This window comes from Onthophagus taurus, chromosome 7, assembly GCF_036711975.1.
Source record: "Onthophagus taurus isolate NC chromosome 7, IU_Otau_3.0, whole genome shotgun sequence".
NCBI classification, from domain to species: Eukaryota; Metazoa; Arthropoda; class Insecta; order Coleoptera; family Scarabaeidae; genus Onthophagus; species Onthophagus taurus.
Window position 1 is genome coordinate 23,533,290 of NC_091972.1, and position 22,639 is coordinate 23,555,928.

General features: G+C 34.2%; 1 protein-coding gene across 2 annotated transcripts in view; it reads right to left on the reverse strand.

The window, feature by feature from the left end:
* Positions 1-22,639, reverse strand: part of LOC111425848 (MAP7 domain-containg protein plexus) — a 79,046-nt gene that overhangs the window by 1,684 nt on the left and 54,723 nt on the right. For both annotated transcript variants that reach the window (XM_023060135.2, XM_023060124.2), the window contains exons 9-13: positions 16,460-16,687; positions 16,232-16,400; positions 15,992-16,180; positions 15,293-15,942; positions 5,717-7,333 (exon numbers count right to left, since the gene is read on the reverse strand). In XM_023060135.2, the coding sequence (XP_022915903.2) occupies positions 5,717-7,333; positions 15,293-15,942; positions 15,992-16,180; positions 16,232-16,400; positions 16,460-16,687 (2,853 nt within the window). The remainder of the gene's footprint in view (positions 1-5,716; positions 7,334-15,292; positions 15,943-15,991; positions 16,181-16,231; positions 16,401-16,459; positions 16,688-22,639) is intronic.

Below are 22,639 nucleotides of genomic sequence, written 5' to 3' on the forward strand. Positions count from 1 at the left end.
ATAAACGACGAGAATTACAGTTATCGTCGTGGTGAACGCTAAAAACCTGAGCAACCCTGCGGAAGGCCGAAGCAAACAAACAAGTGGGAAGCAGGGTCAGGACTAAATAGGGGAGGGAGAACCCTCCAATAAGGATGTTGGGTTCAGGGCTAATAACCCAGTCCTGAAAAATCTTATCTAGTATGGATCCTTCAAGAAATATAATATGGACATCGCAATTGGAACACGGAATGTACGAATCCTTAACAAACTCGGAGTCCAACCCAACTCTCAATAACAGCGATACAAGAAACAAAGTGGCTAAGCGACGGCGTGAGTGACACAAAAAACAAACGGTCTTCTATAGTGGAAATGAACAAGGGAATTTGGAGTAGAGTTGATTATAAATTGCAAGATAAAGGCCAACATTATCGCCTTTAAGCAGTTAATGAGCGAATATGTAATAGTTATTTATATTACAAGTGGGCTAGAAACATAATTACAGTACGAGTGTGGAAATACTAAAAAATCAATTTCTTTAGAAAAGTGTATTTGACATTTATAAAAATATTTTGAAATGATTTTTGACAATTTTGAATTGTCAGTTTCAACATGTTTACTCGTCTGGAATAAGAGTTTTGAAATGTAAAAACATAACAATTAATGTTTATAATAAATAGTATTGTTTCTCTGTAAGTAGATAGCCCTTTTTGTTTTGTATTGTTGCTCGTTTCAATAAATTAAGTCTGTTCTGATTAGGCTAAAAATGCGTTACGTAATGAAACCAGTGCGGTAATGAACTCATTACGTAACTTAAATCACCTCAAATGAGTGCGGTAATGATGACTTATCCAAGCTGTCGTAGATAAAATAATATGATGTATCAATAATAAATGTTCATGTTCAGTGAGTTTTAAAGCTTTAAAACAGAAATACTTCCCAAGTATAAGGAAAGTTGCTGAAATAATAATGATACCAAAACCTGGTAAACACTCCACAGATGTTACATCGTATAGGCTAATCTCATTATTACCCTTACTATCAAAATTCCAAAGTCCTCCAGGTGACCCTAGATACCATTTGAGCTTGGTGTAAGGGAGAGAACCTCTCGATAAATCCGCAAAAGACAATTGTTGTGCCCTTCACCAGGAAACGAAAGTTGGATGGACTAATCTGCCCAAGGTGAAGAAATTCCTTTCTCAAAGGAAGTCAAATATCTAGGAGCAATCCTAGATTAAACCTTGTCATGGAATGGACATTTGCAGGGAATTTTGCACAAAGCTAGACTATCCTTGTGGACTTGTCGCAGTCTTTGTGGAAAAAATTGGCGTCTTACCCCTGAAAGACTGTACTGGCTCTATGTGACTGTGGTTAGACCTATGATTACATACGGAGCAGCGATCTGGTATAGGAAAGTTCGACAAACTTCAATTATCAGTAAACTTTCATGAATGCAACGGGTAGCTAGAGTGGCAATATCTGGTGCGATAAGCACAACGCCAACTCTAGCAATGGAGGTTCTGCTTGGCCTATCTCCTCTGCATTTGCATATAGAGAAAGTGGCTAGAACAACCATTTACAGATTTAAGCAATATCCTCAAAACTGTTCCGACATGTCCTATCAATGGGCTGCGGAAGACATTATAAGCGCTGATACTGTGCTATCAATGCCGTCAGATTTGGCGGGATCACTATCAGTGATTAATATTCGATACCAGATTGTGCTGCTTGAGCGGCAGTCCTCGATCGAAAATAAAAATTCTCTGGTTCAGGCAGATATTTGCATGTTCATAGATGGATCAAAAACGCCTGAAGGGGTCGGAGCAGGAGTATACTGCCAGACACCTCGAATTAATCAAGCCTACAGCCTGGGTGGAGTTAAAATGATAATGATTTATGTAAAAATTTTAGGTCTAATGCTATAAATGGCTAAGATATGGGTTTTCGAAGTTAAGAAATTTTTAAACATTTTCCTAAATATTTTTAATATGCTTTGTCTTAGGTCCGGTTGTACAATATACCAATAACTTCCCAACAACGTTATCTGGCGAATAAGTTAGTTTGAACTGTATTACAATGTACGGATATTTTTGTCGGTGAGATTATCGGCAGGATAACTTATCGGGTACTCAGCGGTGCCGATAAGACAGTTATTTCCAAGATATTTATGGTTACCAAGGTTTTTATATAAAATCTTTGTATGGTTACTGCATAGGTTAACCTAAAACATTAACCGTTAACCCTATTCGCACGTTGTGTCAGTTGTCTGTCGTGAAAAAATTTTTTAAACAATTGTTATTATTGTCAAAATCCTAATTCAAACTTCAAAGAAAGACGACAGTCCAAGGTACTCTCGTACGTCATCACAGGGTCATAGCTTAGCAACAACTATTGTCTACTATTGTAAGTGTAGGTTTGTTTACAATGGCTATGACGCGGTTATGACGTGCGAGGGCCAATTCGTTCGCCATATGAGCATACCTTATGTTTATCTACCTTGCGACAGTCTACAGGCAATCTACGATACAAATCACTAGATATGGGACAAAACTATTACCAACCGACCCTTATTTCGCCAATAGCAATCCTACCGACAAAAACAGTTTGTATATCAGCGATTGTCTTTATCCTGCCGATAAGTTTATCGGCCGGATAGTTATCCGGTATGTTGTACAACCGGCTCTTGGAAAGACTAAATTTGGCAATCAGTACAATGTTATCTTAAGAAATCGTTTCACTTTTAGAAATTTTTGAGTAGACGCATCGTTTTCGAGTTATTCGCAAAAAGATTCAACCCGATTTTGAAATGTTGAAAACAAATTGTAAGTAATGCAACCTGTGAAATTATTACCCAACATAGTCGCTAATAGTTATAAAATGGCGAATAATTACAGTTTTAGTGAGCAAACAGACATGATTTTAATGTTGGGAGAGTGAATGCTAACGCAGCGGCGACACGATATTGAAAAATTTCCCAATCACAGACAATCTGATAGTAAAACTTTTCTAGATACCGAAAGACGTTTACGTGAGACAAAAAATTTAAGATATAAATATGCAAATAACGGGAATCAGAGGTCAGTTTGTACACCCGAACTAGAAAATTTGTTAGTACTGTTGATATCAATAGTTCAGACATTTCGGAAAGTCCAAAAGTACAGCATATCGTATCGCGTTCTACACGAACAGCAGTTGTATCCATACCACTTGTCGACAGTACAAGATTAAAAATTGTTTATCATCCGATACGAGTACAGTTTTTCCATACTATGATGGAAAAATGTACTGTACTCTATTTTTTAATTCGGAGGAGTAAAATGAAAAGTCACGTTTACATAGTGTAATTTTTCAAAGCTATTTTTTGGCGGGAGTTTTAAAACCAGAGAGGATTTTAAGTAAACTGTAGTTACGAATTTAATTACTTCTCCCACATAAAATGTAACATGTCAATATAATTTGATATTACACTAAAACCTTCATATAACAGATTAATACGGGGAAGACAGTGTCCGTTATAGCTCAATAAAAATATACAATAATCTTACTGCTGAATAACAAATAAAACTAGACTAATACTAGCACTACAACTAACCTAGAATTAGAAACATTCCGCTTAGCTGTATCTCCCTTAAGACGGCTGGTAGGTGGCAGGTAGCGCTAGTTAGCATATTTTATTGAACTAAAACTAACACTAGAACTAGAAAGTATCAGATTTAGCCGTGCGTCTGATAAAACTTCTGAAACGTCTGAAAGTTTCTAGGTCTTGTGTTAGTTCTAGTTTTACACTAGCACTATCACAAGAACTAACACAAGACCTAGAACTAGAATCATTCGGATTTAACCGTCTTGAAAGACGTGCGGCTAAATCCGAGTGTTTCTAGTTCTCGGTCTAGTGTTAGTTCTAGTTTTACAGTATCACTAGAACTAACACAAGACCTAGAACTAGAATCATTCGGGTTTAGCCGTCTTGAGAGACGTGCGGCTAAATCCGAATGTTTCTAGTTCTCGGTCTAGTGTTAGTTCTAGTTTTACACTAGCGCTATCATTAGAACTAATGCAAAACCTAAAACTAGAATCATTCAGGTTTAGCCGTTTTGAGAGATGTGCCGGTAAACCCGAATATTTCTAGTTATCGGTCTAGTGTTAGTTCTAGTTTTACACTAGCACTATCTCAAAAACTAACACAAGACCTAGAACTAGAATCATTTGGGTTTAGCCGTCTTGAGAGACGTGCGGCTAAATCCGAATGTTTCTAGTTTTCGGTCTAGTGTTAGTTCTAGTTTTACACTAGCACTATCTCAAGAACTAACACTGGAACTAGAATCATTCGGGTTTAGCCGTCTTGAAAGACGTGCGGCTAAATCCGAATGTTTCTAGGCGACCGGCAACATCTTGAATTTTCCTAGTGTAATTTTTGCTTAGAACTAACCAATAGCAACCATTCTTTTTGGCGCTTCAATTTGAAACCACTCATCCGAATTAAAAATAGAGTATAGTGATGCTGCGTTTTTAGAAAAAATACTTTTTACAGATGACCATTAATTTGAGAAATGCTCATAATAGACAACCTAAACCTTGACGTCACAGAGATGGGCGAAGCTTAAATAACCATAAATATGCAATTTTTTTTCTATTAGTGTTAAAATAAAACAAACTAAGTGACTTTTTAAATGACACTTCAAATGACATTTTTTTGGCGGTTTATCGTTAACTGTGGTTCGCAATGAAATTGTTTGGAGTCGGTATAAACTCCGCCCAGCACTGTGACGTTAGACTTACGCAGTCTATTGAACTTAAGAAAATCCAGATTTTTAGAATTGGAACAGACACCTAATTGAAAAGCAACAACCAGAAACAACCTGACTATTGACCCTCCTGACTAATGAGAGCAACGAATGGACGGACAAGCTGGCCAAAGAGGCAGCTTTGCTTAAATAGCTTACTGGACCCAAACCCGGCTGTGAACTACAAAAAAAAACACTTAAAACAAGTAATCAATACATTGGAGATCTCAAATATAGCCTTGCGCTATGACACAAACAGGTAGAGAGTATGATAACTTCATCGCAAAAGAACACCAAAAAGGTTTTCTGCCTTAGCAAAAGAGACCTAAGGTCACTATCGGGTTTCCTGACCGGCCATACGCCCCTAAAATACAATCTCTTTAACATTGGACAAGCTGAGGATCAAACTTGTCGACTTTGCAACGACCGCTTAAGACACAAAATTTTCGGAAAGGTTCGCCTGACACCTAATAACATAAAAGAAGAAGATCTTGGAGCAATATTAAGGTTCATCAAGGACCTAGACTTGACCTAAACGTTTGGAGGGCTTAAGTTACAATAGATCTCATAGGTCGCTCCCCTCAGCCCGGCAGCAATAATAATAATAATAATGAACCCTTCCACACTGAAAAGAAATCGAAGCAGCAACGTAGGCTCCGGAAATTAATGAAGCCAGCTGAAATTAATAAGTATGGCGGACGTCCACTATCCATATAGCTACACTCATTAATCGTAAAAATATGGAAAAAGTGATCCCAGACGAATGGAAAAATGACATATAATGTCCAATACATAAACGGTCAACAAATTATGCTATGGATACAGATGAGGAGAGAAAAGGACGACCGAAGAACCTGGGAGGTTATAATAGGGAAGATTCTTAAAAAAGGGTCAAATCATAAACAGAAGCCAAAGAACTGGCGATGGACGATGACGAATATGTTGACACTTACAATTTTTTGCTTCATACGTAGTTAAACCAAAAATTTCCAAAAATTCCAACTTTTCAGGTGTTCTATCAACGATTGGTCGTGGTCCGCTTCTAATTTCAAGGTCAACATCTGGAGTGTCGCTTTCAAAGTCAGAGGTGGAATAAATACTCGAACACGAACTATCCGAATAGCTGTATACTTTAACTCCAAAATCAGTCATGACGCATTTACTCTGATCGACGCCGGAATCAATATTTTCTTTATTCACTTTCACTTTGTTTCCATCCCGTCTGAGTCTTTTCTCTTTCCTCTTCATGGTGTTTCTATCCAATTTGCTTAGTTTCGGTCGTTTAATTGGTGGTTGTAAATGTAAATTTGGTACATTCAAAACCGTTCGTGAGTTTTTATCGAAATATCGAATGATATTATTATTTTTTTGATGTTGTTGTTCAACATTCTCGTTTTGCTTTCTATCCACGACTTGATTATGGAGATGTTTTACGTCTTCTAAGATTATCAGACTGTTATTTTTCCTAGTATTCTCAATAATCACAGATATGTTATTGTTATTGGGCGTTTTTTGTTGTTGCTCAATGTTGTCGAACAGTATTGTATAAGAAGACTTGTTGATACTATCTTGGTGGACGAACTTGTCTTGGTGGTCGGTGTTTAACATCTTTTCAATGTCAAAATTGTGTTCGTTTGGTAAGACGATGGACTCGGGCGCGCCGTTGCAAACTTGACTAGGTACATGAGGTGTGTTTAGGTAATTATTATTTACTATAGGAACATTTGTTTCGCCCTCCATCTTGTACGACAGGTCCGTTTGAGACAATCGACTTTGCACAGGATAATTGGGTGACGGTAGTGGTAACTGTGGACTATGCGTTTGGGTGTGTTGCGACATTACGTTCATTGGTGTGAATGCATGTTTCACTTCGGCGTTCGAATTTGCCAATTTATCTACGACGTTCTCGTTCACCGATTTTATACTTTCGATTATCTTTGAATTGTCGATGTTGTTTTTAATAACATCATTCGAATTCGTTAACGAATCCAAGACGCTTTTATTTACTAATTTGATGTTCTGCAAGATTTTGACTCGATCAATTTCACCGTCAAAGTCCTCGTCCGGCGATTTCTTCGTATTGTCTTCGTGATTATTATATGATTGTTCGAGAGTTCTCGTTTTTTCAGTTATTATATTTACAATGTTTATACACGTATCGTTAATATTATTATTTTTATTATTAGTAGAAGCACTTTCTACCGCACTAACAATATGTTTTACTGGCACGTTATGAAATAATTTATTATTAACATCTTTCTTGTTATCGACGGCGCTACTAGGCGCGAGCAGCTGATAGTTAGGAACGATTACTGTTGGAGTCGCTTCTTTTTCGGAAATGTTGGTCTTCTTCTTGTTGGTCGATTCGTACTCTTGTTGATCTTTTAAGCAACCGCCACTACGAAAGTTCGGACTGACGATATCCTCGATGTTGAAACGCTTGACGGCCGTTGTTTGAGGCTCCGATTTCGTTGGCAACGGGCAAGTGTGTTTTGGGGTGGTTTCGCTGCAATTTGTTGTCGCTGAAATATTTTGGGATGAGGTATTCGCTGCTATGGGAGGCTTCCTGGCTGAAACAAAGACAAACGCTCATGCTAACATTTCTTTACAAGTTATTTGAGAATCTATACTCTATTAATATTTTTATTCACACATGTATTAAACACTAATTTTCTTAAGGTATTGTAGAAGCAATAAGCAAAATAAAGCATAAAACACAATGTCCTTAAATTACCTCAACAAACTTCTATAATTTCTTCTTTGCAATTGAACATGAAACATGAATTTTTCTTATCAAACACCTTCAACGACAACACAATAAAGCAAGAAGCAAAAAAATAGTTTTACCTCTAATAATAAAAATCTGTTCGTATATTTTTAGGACATGTATTTAAGTGCTAGAATATTCAAACACAAATTAACACGTTCGTTGCTGGCTATGACTACTATCGGTGTCAAAAGTCAAGGCCCCTCACTTTAGAGATCGATATCTTCGCAACCGCTCGATAAAAAAAATTGCGACAAAGTTTGTTGTAATCACTGAACATTTCTACATAACATATATTATTTTGATAAATTTCGGATCCGCGGATTTCTTTTTATCGCGAGTTAAATAAAAAAAGTATGGTACCGGCAACTATCGTACGAAAAAATTTCAATTTTGAACAGGTGGTAGTCTGATGTGTTCTTAATAAGGGGCATATTTTATTTTTACGAATATTCCATGTAGTTTCGTGGAAAATCGCGATTTAGTTTGACGTCGTTATGTCGAAAACGGCTGGGTAGGTTTCAACGCGGTTTTAACCAAAATATGTCAAATAATTGCGTTTGTCAGATATTGTTATCAGTTTTTCAAAGTTATTTCTTTCTAATTTTTTTAGAGCGATGTAAGCGAATTATACAGGGTGCCCATTATGTATGGAATATAGTATATATCTTGGTAGGTATCAACTTTATAAAAAAACATTTTATACAAAAGTTGTTTAATATTTTATTTGCCATAATAAGACAGCATTCAATTGTTTTTATTTCAGAAAACAAATGAGCAACGAATAACACTTGAAGTTTTTTAAATGGCAATGTACCCTTTCGTTAGGCTCATTTGATAGAGATTTTTTTTTCTCTTTACGATGACGTAAAATTTTAGTACCCTTATATCAGAAAATTTTTGAAACAAATGTAATAATTGTTTATTAAGAAAATTTAACTAATAACATTAATCTAGATATCCGAGTCGTCAAGTACCTCGAATTATTGGAGATGTACACTAATTTTTCGTTTATTTGTTTTATTTTGTATGTAAATTTAATTTACAGTAATAATTCGAGGTACTTAACGATCTCGGATATCTAGATTAATGTTATTGATTAATTTTTATTAATAAACAATTTTTCCATTTTTCTCAAAAATTTTCTGATGTAAGGATACAAAAATTTTACGCCATCGTAAAAATAATCTCTATCAAATGAGCCTAAAGAAAGAATACATAGCTATTTAAAAAAATTTAAGTATTATTCTTTACTCATTTGTTTTCTGAATTAAAAACAATTGACTGCAGTCTTATTATGGCAAATAAAATATTAAACAAGTTTTGTATAAAATGTTTTTCTATAAAGTTGATACCTACAAAGATATATACTATATTCCATACATAATGGGCACCTGTATACTAAAAAGTAACGTAAATAAGCCATACGGGGAGACGAGGGTTTCGTCCAATCGAAAAAGATGGTCTTGGTGTGTGTTACTGAGACAGGACGACGCGCCTTATTTCTTTATGTAGGTAAGATAAAGGCGCGACGTACTGTCTGGAACGCACAGTCTTTTCCGATTGGACGGAACCCCGATGGACGTTAAAGACGACGAATTGTCAACGATCGAAGACGAATCTGTCGTAATTTAGATTAGATAAAGTTATTATGATTAACTATTATTATTATACAGGGTGTATCTAAATTGATGCGAAAGATTTTAAGGGATGATTTTACAACGAAAATTAAGAGGGTCTTTCATATAACTTTTTGGTCAAAACTAGAGCTCGGAATTTTACAAATTTAAATATTCGAATAGTCGTATAATTTTCGATTCGAATAGTCGAATAATTCGAATATTTATTAATATTCGACTAGTGGAATAGTTGTCGACTAGTCAAATAGTCGTCAACTAGACGAATCGTTGAATTTTTCAAATATTCGGATAATTTGATTAACAAAACGTATACCTACTATTATTTTTTCTGAATTTTAGGAGAAATAAATAAACAATTAAGAACATGTTTTTCCTCGTTAAGAAAAATACCTATATCTATAAATATATTAAACGTGAATGACAACATTAACGTACTACAATACAAAAAGTTGATTTAAGCAAGCTCTATAAGTAAATATTTTCTGTATAAACAAAACAAGATGACATTAAAAAAAAGAATGGATCAAAAAATTGTATCAAATGAAGTAAATTATTATTTTTTTAACGAATGTTCAAATAGTCGACTATTATTAGAATAGTCGACTATTCAAATATTCGACTTTTCGACTAATAAATTATGAAAATTATTCGAATAATTCGGATAGTCGAATAATCGAATATTCGAAATTCGAGCCGACGATTCCGAGCCCTAGTTAAAACTACTTCAAGTTACAGCCCTCTAAAATTAGGGGAAAAATTGTTTTTCTTTAATAAATCCACTATGGAGGAATTTGGAAGGATGAAATTTGGCAGATAACTATTAATAAGGTGACATTGGTGACTTTGCATCAGAACTTTTTAATGCGTCTACATTTTTCTATTTAAAAAATTAATTTAAATAGAGGGATTCAATACGCAACTTTTTTGTCTCTTAACATTTTTTCCTAAAATCCTATTGACAAACTCAGAGATTGGTAATTACTTGTTTAAAAATATTTTCATTGATGTGACTTTGTCCGTATTATTTTCGCAAACTAAAACAATTATAATTAGAATATTGGTAATCCATTATCACTTTATATATACAGGGTGTATCTGAATGACATGCCCAAACTTCAGGGGGTGATTCTTTAGGCAATTTTAAGGGTACTTTGATAGATAAACCATGGGCGACTTGGGCTCCCCTAAGGAGCTACACCCCTCCAAAAATGGCGGAAAATTTTGGTTTAATTTTTTTTTTCTCAAAAACCATAAACGCTAGGACAACGAAATTTGGGGAATATGTTTAACTGGTAGTAGGGCACGTTTTCACCCTATTTGGACTTTCAACCTATCCTTCTAAACTACTAAACGTAACCACCCCCTTTACATTTTTGCTAAAATTTTTTAATGCAGAGGGTAAATACATTAAAAAAAATATTACATAGGATGAAATAGGCTCGAAACATGCCCTATTATAAGCTAAACATATTTCCCAAATTTCATTTTCTTGGTGTTAATGGTTTTCGGGAAAAATAAAATAAATCAACATTTTTCGCCATTTTTGAAGGGGCGTAGCTTCTTAGAGGAGAAGAAGTCGCCCATGGTTCATATATCAAAGTATCGAAATCGCTGATAGTTTATATGAGAAAGTACCCTTAAAATTGCAGAATAAAGAATCACCCCTGAAGTTTGGGCACGTCATTCAAATACACCTGTATATATATTATTTATCAAAGAAAGACTTTATACTCATTAGGTTGTGTTGTGGCGTGGGTAACGTTTAATTTTGTTTTATAGTGCTTACAATTTGTTTATTAATGTTCATTTTGGTTCACTGACTTGCATCCTTCTGATGATGATTGTATAATCGAAATCGATTAATTACATGAATATAAAAATATCACTGAGTATAAAGTCTTTCTTTGATAAATAATATATATAAAACAATTATTGCTTAAGTAATAACACAATGGCAAACTACACAAATGCCGAAATGGCAGACATGCATTTTGTGTATAGTTGTGCTAACGGAAATAGGTTAGAAGCTCGAAGGCTTTACGCTGAGATATATCCAGAACGTACACCACCTCATCACAGCATATTTGCGAGTATTCATCAACGTCTTCGAGAAGATGGACATTTTTCAAGAAGAATTGTCGATTGCGGACGTTCACGAGAAGTACGTAATGTAGTACCAAAGGAAGAAGTTCTTAATTTAATTGAGAACTCTCCCAGAACCAGTACAAAAAAAATTGCTCAACAATTAATCATAAGCCATTCCAGCGTGTTTAGGATTTTAAAAGAACAACTTTTGTATCCTTATAGTCTGCAACGTGTTCAAGCGCTCTTACCGCGAGATTTTCTACCTCAGTTAATTTTTTGCCAATGGATTCTTCAAATGATTACACAAACCCCACACTTTTTATGTCGTATTTTGTTTACTGATGAGGCGAATTTTTCAAAAGAATCCATCAGAAATTTTCAGTAGTAATAACCCAAGAACGTTGATAATCGAAAATATTTTAAAAGTAGAAAATCTTTATTTAAAAGTGCAATTAACAAAAGAACAATTAGAAAAGTTAAATGACGATCCAGACGTGTTAGTTTTTATAACTGACGAAGTTGTATTTCCTCGCATGCTGTTAATAGTTTTATTATGTTGTTTTTGATAGATATTTCAATATGGTTTTATTGAGGTGGGATTGTTATGACTCGTAATTTTTATGAGCTCTTGTTCTTGAATACCATTTTTGGTCAATTGACTAACAGCAATCGATCTATTAGAGTGATTGGTAATTTTCTTTTCCTTTATATTCAAGCCAACTGCTTTATCAGACGATTTTGTCCAATTTTGAATCATGTTTTTCCCAATCGGCATATTATCATACCAGTAATCATTTTCTGCTTTCCAGTGACGATTTGGTCTTAAAAACAGTCTGTTGGTTTTAACATTTGGACCCCTTTTTGACATTAATTTTTTAAATAATCTGACAGGACAAACGTTGCTCTCACTGTTTTCTACTAAAAATTTGCTTTTTGTACATATTTTCGAACCACCTTGACATGTCTTACTGAAAGCAGGGTTATATTCAACCCGGTTTGTTTCAAAACCATCGTTATTTGTTTCGATATAAAAAAAGTCAGTTATGCAAACAGCAGCTCCTCCATCTCGCCAAGTTAATTCTACCGCGGCGATGTGATAGAATTTCCATTGCAGCCCGTCAGGGGAGTTTTCATCCCATAAATTTACAATTTTGGTTATTTCGTCTGAACTTTGTTTTCTCTTACAGGGATCCGATTGCAGTTTACGCTGTATGGAATCCCGAGCAGCTCGCGCTTTTGAAATACAACACTTTTGAACGGATTAATTATGATTTTATAACTTTTATAATATTTTTCTGAAGAAAATGTGAAGAAACTGTTGAAAACTGTTGAAGAAAATCCAAAAAAAAATTTGTGGCTTGGTGTCATTGACAATTATTTAATTGGACCATATTTTCTTCCAATGAGATTAAATGGAGACGCATATTGTAATTTCCTCAAAAAGAAGTTGCCCCTGCTTCTTGATGACGTTTCGATAGAAATCAGGCGAGAATTATGGTACATGCATGATGTAGCGCCAGCTCATTTTAGTATTAACGCTCGTCGCTACTTAGACGAAGTTTATATAAATCGTTAGATAGGCCGCGGTGGTTCTCAGAATTGGCCAGCTTGATCTCCGGAATTAAATCCATTAGATTTCTGTCATTGGGGTTTTCTTAAAACCCTGGTTTATTCAACTCCTGTTGAAAATATCAATGATTTACGGAATCGTATCATCGTATCATGTGAAACTATTAGGAATACGCCAGGAATATTTGAAAGAATACGAAATTCAATGAGGCGAAGGGTAGAATCGTGCGTCGCTGCTGAGGGGCGGCATTTTCAACATTTATTATGATTATTAATATTTTGTTATTATATATTATTTGTTTTTGTAGTTTTGTTAATTGTTATTGTTAAGTCTGTGTATTATTCTTTATTTATTTTTTCTTTTTGATTAAATTAACAATTTTGGGAGAAACTGTTCTTAATATTTAAAAATTTGTCATTATGACATTAGCCTACTTGATATTTTTACATAAATAATAACCATACTGTGAATTTGTGTCAAATAGGTGTGAGTACTATTTAATTTTTTTATGCACAAACTAACAATTTTAGGAGAAAATGTTAAGAGACAAAAAAGTTGCATATCGAATACCTCTATTTAAATTAATTTTTTAAATAGAAAAATGTAGACGCATTAAAAAGTTCTGATGCGAACATATTAGGGTTATAAAAATCGTCAAAAAAATGTCACCTTATTAGTAATAATAAAAGTGGAGAAAAATAAATGTCGTAGTTTAACGATGATATCATTATTATTATTTTTTGGTTTCTACCGGTTTCGGCTTGACGCCATCCTCAGAAAACCACGTTATATGATTTCTTTTCTATTCTTAAACATAACATTTGGTTTCTCGATTCTTTTTTAAGTTAAATGTATTTGTTTAACGTTCAAATCACTAATAATTAAATTTTATGTAAATCCATGTTGTTCTTCATTCGCGCCTAAAAACTGCTCCTGAGGATGGCGTCAAGCCGAAACCGGTAGAAACCAAAAAATAGTAATAAAGATATTATCGTTAAAAAAGTACGACATTTATTTCTCTCCACTTTTATTAAACACACGATGATAAAAAAGGAATCAAACAAACATAAACATTATTAGTAATAGTTAAAGAAAAACAATTTTTCCCCTAATTTTAGAGGGCTGTACCTTGGAGAAGAAGTGGTTTTGAATTTTTCCTGAAAAATCACCCCTTAAAATCTTTCGCATCAATTTAGATACTCCTGTATACTATTCTATGGTGTCTGAATCCAATTGTTGGTCATTATTTTGACGTCGTCCGTCCAGCGAATAGGCGGTCTTTCTCTACTTCGTTTATCCGCTCAAGCAACTGTTTTGTCCACTGCTCATTCTTCATTCGCGGGATATGTCCCTCAGAGTTTCACCCAGCATCGACCTCTCAATCTTTCTTTGCGTTATTTTGAGCCTCCTGGCTGTGGCACAGTTAATGTTAAAGTTTCGGAGAATTGAAGATGTCTCTAAGTTTGCGTAAGCTGCCCACGCGAGTGTGATACTTCTGTTTAGTTCGCTTTTTTGATTATTTTTCGATACCCGATCCTCGTGGCCAAGATATACATAGCTGGCAACCCTCGCAATTTCGTTATCACCAATGCTGATGTTAGAGCTGGGAACAAGATTTGTCATAAATTTTGATTTCTCCATGTTGATATTTAGCTCTCTGACTCTTGCACACACCTCTTGTAAGTCGTTCAGCATCAATTTCATCTCTCCAAGGCTATCCGAAATAAGGACTATATCGGCCGTGCTGCGAAAATTTTATAAATACCCATCTTGGGTAAATACCCCCGGGTATATATCCAGGGAATTTTCCCTTAAAAATAAATACCCTTGAAAAAATGATAACAGTATCTGATAAACGCAATTATTTGACATATTTTGGTCAAACCTTCGAGGAAACCCACCCAGCCGTTTTCGAAATAACGGCGCCGGGATTTTCCGCGAAACTATACGGAATATCACAAAAATATGCTACTCATTAAGAACACATCAGGCTACCACAAATTGTAGTTAGTTCAAAATTGAAATTTTTTCGTCACAGTTTTTGAGAAAAAAAATCGCAAAGTGGACAAAATTGTCAGCACCGTAAAAAATCGGGTACTTTTTTCATTTATCTCGCGATAAAAAGAAAACCGCAGATCCGAAAATTTTCAAATTTACATATATTGGTTATGTAGAAATGTTCAGCAATTATAACAAATTTTTCCGCAATTTTTCTTAAGATGTCGATCTTTAAAGTGAGGGGCCTTGACTTTTGGCACCGATAGTAGTGTTGTGTCAAAGCGCGACAACAAAATAAATTTTTTTTTTTCAACAAAAAACAGGTTATTAAGTTCACCACCAAAAATAAATAAAGAAATAAACCAACAAAAACCACGAATTAATTACCGAAACATAAGTTGGGGAAATTGACAAAACGACAAGCATGGCAGGGGTCAGGCACTGTCTCCGTTGTCGCGAATCCCCTCACCTGCGCTTGCCACGTAGGAGGCTTCCTCCGAGGCAGGTTTGGTACTCAGATTCTTTGGCACCTGTCCGCCGCCGCCACCTCCAAGATCCGAGTTTGTCGCGCTCGGAACGGAAGTCTTAATCTGTTTTGGAGTGGGAGGCCTAGGAGAGATCCTGCTCGGTTGATTAGTCGTTTGAAGGTTATTCATCATGGGAAACGAAGACTGAATAACTGGCGAGTGCCTCTGAGGTTGCGAAAGGTTTAATGTGTAAGGCGTTGGCAGACTTATGCTTGTATGTGGGGAGTGTCTTTGAAGTGATGGACTGGACCTAGGAATTGGATATGGTTGAGTTGAGATTGGACCTGGAGGTAAAAGACCTGTACTTAATGGAGATTGCCTTGTCGAAAGACTTAAAGGGGCCGGATAAAGGTCTTTCGGGGGTAGCATTCCACCATGAAGCATAGAAAGCATTAACGGTGGTTGCGCGGTTAAGTGGGAAGGAGGAACATGAGGGGATACCCTTGATTGCACTTTCTCCCTTTCTCTTTGTATTCGCTCTTTTTCGCGTTGTTCCCGCTCTCGTTGTTGGTGCAACAATTCTAAGTGGTCCCTTTCAATTTGCTCCTCTTTTCGCGTTAAGCGATGTCTGTGTTCTTCTTCGAGTTTCATCCTACAATTAATTAAATAAATATAATTGTAAACATTCAATTTCTTATTACCTTTCATGCATATACAGTGATGGCATTCCCGTTGGAGGAGTGATATAAGGTAAGTATGTTGGTCCTAAAGGACCCCATGATGGTCTCATAAAACCCATTCTCTCTAAATATAATGGATCATCCAGTAACATTGGCGGATAAAGATAAGGTGGTGGATAAACAGGAACGTCCAATGGCAGTGCAGGTATCCTGTATAAAGAATTTGTTAATACAGAAATTGTTGGTAATAAAGAGTTGTACCTTTCTTCCGGACGATATGGTTGAAACCCGCTTCTAACATCGGCGTAACGTTCGTTTGCATTAGGAAGCCTATTTTCTGAAGGCGCCCGCAAATTAGTTGGGGTATTTGTACTGAATATAGGCAGTTCAGAGCTGATTTTCGATGGTTTTTCCGATGTATTTTGACTGACTATAACAAAAATAACCATTAACGTAAATAAATAGGTAGAGATTTATAATCGAATGTACCTGATGATTCTCTACGATGAGTCTCTCCAGTAGTTTGTGACTGAGAGGTTGAGGGATGTTCATTAGTACCGGGAACAGATTGTTGTGCCAAATTTCGTAAGGCTGCCGCAAAGGAATGAGAACCCTGAGATTGAGCTCCAGGACCCGGCCCCGGAACAGCGTGACCAGTTGTTGACCGTTGCTTTGAACTACCATTTGTTGATGCTATAGGTTTTGGAGTTGCCGTAACTATAACAAAATATCAATTTTAGAATTGAGGTGCGTCTGTTCAAAAGTGGCTATTTCCGTATTGTATGTTTAATACGTTGTTTAGTGAAATATACTGGTGATATAGGATCCTACAGACCTAGACTGTGCTTAGTCTTGGTAAAAACTGATCATATCTCCTTCAAATTCTGTACATTTTGATTCTGTTCAAAAAGTGTTATTATTTCCTGATCAACATTTAATTAATTTCTGTTCATATTTCATATTAGTGTCGATTAGGAAAATAAGTTCTAGTCAAAAAGACTATTTCCTTGATTTCTATGCGGCATTCGTTACGTATTTTGCATTCAAGTTGACAACAAAACAGCTTTTATTATACGTACTCTGTGGTAAGTGTCAAAATACTATTATCTGTGGTGTCAAGTTTCTCCCGCGCGAATATTTCGTCGATTAATTTATCGATTTTAACAAATTCATTCAAAAATTCTATAATATCCGACTAAAACATGGATGTACGTGCCATAAATAGTGGTGTAAGACAGAAAATACGAAAAGATCGCTCCACCTATCGTAAAAAGTAAGTGTCTTTGGCACTCTTATTTTTTTTTGTACGTATATTGTGTTTTCTGTCGGTTTCCTCATATGATTTCATTTTATTTGTCAGAAAATATACAAACAATGGCCCTCTTTGTATGAACTTCAAAGCTACATGCAAGCATAGATGTAAAAACACGAAGTCAAAATTCAAGTGTAGTTCAATAACCATAGAGGATGTAATCAAGAAAAGGAAACACGAAAGTCGAGCAAGACATCTTTTTAGTAAGGCTTTTGGGCTCTTCAGAACCTAAAAGGAAATGGAGATCTAGTCCCAGGTCCTGTATGAAAAACCGTACTATTAGTGGTACCTACTATGTAATAAAGTTTCAAGGCATGAAGATGCAAAAAGTTTGTAGGTCCTGTTTCATTGATGTTTTCAATGTTTCAAGAAAAAAGCTCCAAAATTTGAATAAAGTTTTGATACAAGGTGGAATATCTAAAGAAAACCGCGGCGGTGATAAGAAGTCAAATAAAATGAAGGATAAAAAGGACAGTCTGAAAGTTTTTGAATAATAACTAGCTGGTAGCTAGTTCCAAAAAACTAAGTCAATATTATTGTGATTCGGTCACAGCTGATCTCAGAGTTTCAAGTATGTTTTATAAATTTTTTTACATTAATACAACATCAGATGTCTGTGGTACTTGCATTATTTGAAAAAATAAAATAAAACTTGAAAAAATCCTGCAAAAAAAGCAGCAATTAATGGAGAAAAGGATTCACTCTATGAGGGCCAATGCATTTTATGTTATGATTCGTCAGGATGTGCTTGGCAGTATAAGTTTGTGTTTTGATATGGACCAAAAACTCCTATAGTTCGTTTTTTTTCTATAATACTTGTCAATGTAAATTTTTTAGGGTTTCTGTTGGTATTATCTAGGACCCTTATAAAATTTATGTTGTTTTCCTGATTTTTTGTAATTTTTTCAGTAACTAAATAGTTGAGGTTAAAACACTAATAAATTTTTAGATAAATATGATTTTAACGAAGTACATATTTATTGTAAAATCGTGCTATAAAGTAATTAAATAGAACAAAACACCTTTTATAGGTAAATAAATGGCAGCAAATAAACACCCCACAACATTTTTTATGCACCTTTTCTTTTTGAATAACGAAAACTCAAACGTCAGTGTGACACATCTATTTCAAAACATGATAAAACAACACTCTGCACAACTTCCTGTTAATTTTGCCAACTTTACAACATTTGAAACATTTTTTTCATAATTTGAAAGTATTATAGAAAAAAATGAACTATATATAAGATGCATACTATTCGAGACAAATAAGTTTATATAACATATCTGTTGTAACATTGGATTCAAAAAATCCTACATTCTTTACATGGTTAGAAACACATGTAAAGACATGTAATTCACCTATTAAGACTTGGAAATATCTACAAATATGAAAAACTATACGATTGTTCTGTGTTGGTTGTGGGGGGCAGAACAAAAATAGTCATATTGTTCATATCTTAATACATTGGCTTTTAAACAAATCACCCTCCAACGTAAAAGAAATAACATTAACATTCCCAGTTAGAGGCCAAGCTTTCTTCCGGGTTTTTGGCAGATTAGAGAAAGATATCAAAAAACAAACGATAATGACAGTTCCTGAACCATATTATGAAATTTATAGAAAACATGGGGCATTGAAAGTTTTGGAAGAAAACTGGACTTTGTATGATATCAAAGGACCTTGAACAATATTATAAGAAAGTAGTAGATATCCGTCCAGTAAAAAGAATTATTATAAAAAATCTCGACGATCTGGTTGCAATATTTACACCCACGACACATACCGTTTTAAAACAAATGAAGAGCCAATTAATCTTCTAAAGCGAGGTAAGCGCCATTGTAAAACTGTTGCACAATTACCCATGAGACGTCAAGGCATAAACAGGAACAAAAAGGAAGATGTAGCTAATTTACTCACCAAACTGCTGGACTAACTTAACGGAGTTAGTATTTTTTAAGAATATTATTTTTGATCAAGAAACTACAATGACCAATGATGACGTTGAAGATCATCAGCATGATGAATCTTGTGATTGTTTGGAGCATGATGTTGGTGTAATCAGAATATAAATAAATATTCATATATCTGCTTTTTTATTTACCCTTAACCTATCCTTTTTACTTTATGCATTCATAATCCAAAAGTGTTATACAGAGTGAGTTATTAGCATCCCGGCGGACGATAGTTGCTAAACCGTTTAAGAAAAAAAAAATTGTATACAAAAGTTGTTTGACTCACCACTTTCTATTGTTTAAAATTATTTTCACTTATACAGGCTGTACCATTTAGGCGTAACGGAGAGAATGTAGATTGTTTTAAATGAAACACCCTGTATATTTTATCATATTATGAATAGAATTTCATTTGTTTATACAACCGTATATGTTACTAACTCATAGCGTTCATAGTTCCTGAGATATTCAATTGTTTTTCCAAAATGTGTCCATTACAGGATCTTTTTAAAAACGATGTAAAAACAACATTTTTTTCCAATTTTTCCTTGAAACTATGTCAGATAATAGTCAAAGCCAGTAGGTAAATGATAGTATCCGAAGATATTAGATACGCTATACAGCGTGTTCATAAAGGTTAGCTTTTTAAATGGATTTTGTGTGCTGGTTGAATTGCATAATAATAAATATTTAGAATATTTAGAATTTAAAGAATAATGTGTAATAAAATATGCCTTATTGCACTTAAAATTATATTCTGTCTATTATTTGTTCTTCCTTTTATTATTTCATTAATATTTTATAATGTAAAATAATTTTACTGCCATATACCAGATTTTAATGCGGCTTGGTTCTTTATGAGATTTAAAAAGATGTAAGTAATAAAATATGCAATTGTTAAGCGATACCTCAAGATCTTTTATACAGCGCATTAATACTAATATAATAAGTTCTAAATATTAATTAAATTAATACCTACTTGTTGAGCAACATTTTGAGTAATTGTTTACATTTCCTTCAAATAATTTAGTAATGAAAAAAGGGATTTATTGTTCTACCATTTGATTGTATTTTTATCACGTTTTGACTATTTATTCATTAAAGTTTTTTTTTAAATTGTATTTTAATATAATATTACGGATTTACAAATGACAAACAAACAAAAAAGAAAAAACAACAAAAAGTAACAAAAAATGGACAGAATATATTACATTCTATCACTTTTTTAAGTACAATAATGCTATTTTATTACACATTTTTCTTTAAATTCTAAATATCAGGAAAACTATTAAAGTTAGACATATGACATACTTATCATTAATTAAAGGGCATTTGATGAGCAATTCAACTAGCACACAATATACAGGGTGTTCCATTTAAAAAACTTAAGAAAAAGCCATTTGAAAAACATCAAAAGCAACTAAGCTTTATAAACATCTGTATAGTGTATCTAATATCCTTGAATACTATCTACCTACTGGCTTTGACTATTGTCTGACGTAGTTTCAAGGCAAAATCGGAAAAAATGTCGTTTTTACATCGTTTTTAAAAAGATCCTGTAATGGGCACATTTTGGAAGAACAATTGAATATCTCAGAAACTATTAACGCTGTGAAATAGTGACATGTATGGTTGTATAAACAAATTTAGTTGTATTCATAATCTGATAATATACAGGTGTTCCATTTAAATAAATTTTTGTAATTCGCGACGGTAATGAAAGCTCTAACAGTACTCAAACGGGTGGTGTAATGAGACTCCTTACAGCATTCGATGCTGTAATGAGATTTTAGTAACATTTTATGGAACCAGTTCAAGTTGGTAACATTGAGTCATTAATTTTTCTAGTTGTCAATGTGACAATTTTTGTCTATGCATGTTTAAACACGTTCTTAGCATCGAATACAAGGTCCACAATGATGAGGACGTTGAACTCTGAGCAATTTCTCTTATTTTGGGAGCTGTACATGAAACATTTTTGTCAGGTGAATACATTTTGTGTTTTGACAGTTTCTAATTGTCAATTCAAATTTCTATTTTCAAGTGTTACGGTGTTACCAACTGCCAAGGTTTATATATAAGCGGTTGTCTAGATTCGTACGCAACCATACTGCGCATTGCGTCACATGTGGAAAATAATACCGCCAAGCAATTCAAATTAAACAAATGCACGAAGCACCACATGGCCATGAGGTTGCGTGCGCAATCCGTGATCGCTTACGTCACGAAACACTCCTACTCTTGCCCCTCGCCCACAAACTAAATGAAAGTATTGCAGCATAGGTACTTAGACAACCTTTAATATATAAACTTTGACCAACTGCTACATACCTATTTCCCTACATTGTCAAAATTTATTTTATTTTTGAGAAAAAAAAAAGGATAAAAACACGAATTACAAAAAATAGCATAAAAAACACGTTTCATAAGACTTAAAGCACTCATTCATTAAAAAACTCGTGGCTTTGCCACTCGTTTTTCAACTTGAATTCGTGCATTTCAAACGTGTCTTACGAAACTTGTTTTTTAATATACTATTACGTACTTTCCGTTACGCTTAAATGGAACATTCTGTATAAGTGAAAATAATGTTACGTAATAAAAAGTGATGAGTCAAACAACTTTTGTATAAAATATTTTTTTCTTTTTCAAACGATTTAGTAACTATCGGCCGCCGGGATACTAATAACTCACCCTGTATATCCAATGTTCTATTCAAAAGGTGTTACTTATTTTCATTTCAGATCAAAAGGTGCTATTTTCAGAAATTCTGATCAAAAGGTGCTATTTCCATTTTTTAATGTTAAATTTTGTGCTTTTTAGTAATGATATAAAAAATATTATACCCTAAAAATGTGTGGCTTTATAAAAAAATATTTTAATTTAAAAAATATATATATATTTCAATAACTATAAGTTTTTTTAGATTTTCTAAAATTTCAATAGTATGGGAATAGCCCCTTTTAAAGAGATTGATTATAAAAAAAATTCTACATACTGAGATAAGGAAAATACACTTTGTGGGAAAAAATACCACTTAAACGAACATATTTGAAATGAAATTTTCAAATAATCTCAAGAATTAGCACGAACCATTACAGATAATTGCGCATTTCGATATAGTGCTATTTTAATAGTTGTTTAAAATGTATTTCGAAATATCGTCCCTCGTGTTATGCCAGGCATTGCGAAAACAAAGCAATTACCTCTGCATAACTGCGCGCGCGTCTTTCAGAGCCACAATATCGCCATTTTTTCTGGAATAAAAAAAATATGCGTGGCATTCAAAAACCATTTGCACCTGCATTCGCGAAACATCAACTTATGCGGGAGTGTTATTTCATACTGGGCTAGAACTATGAAAGCGAACTAAAGCGTTATAGCGTACGTGTTTGCACCGA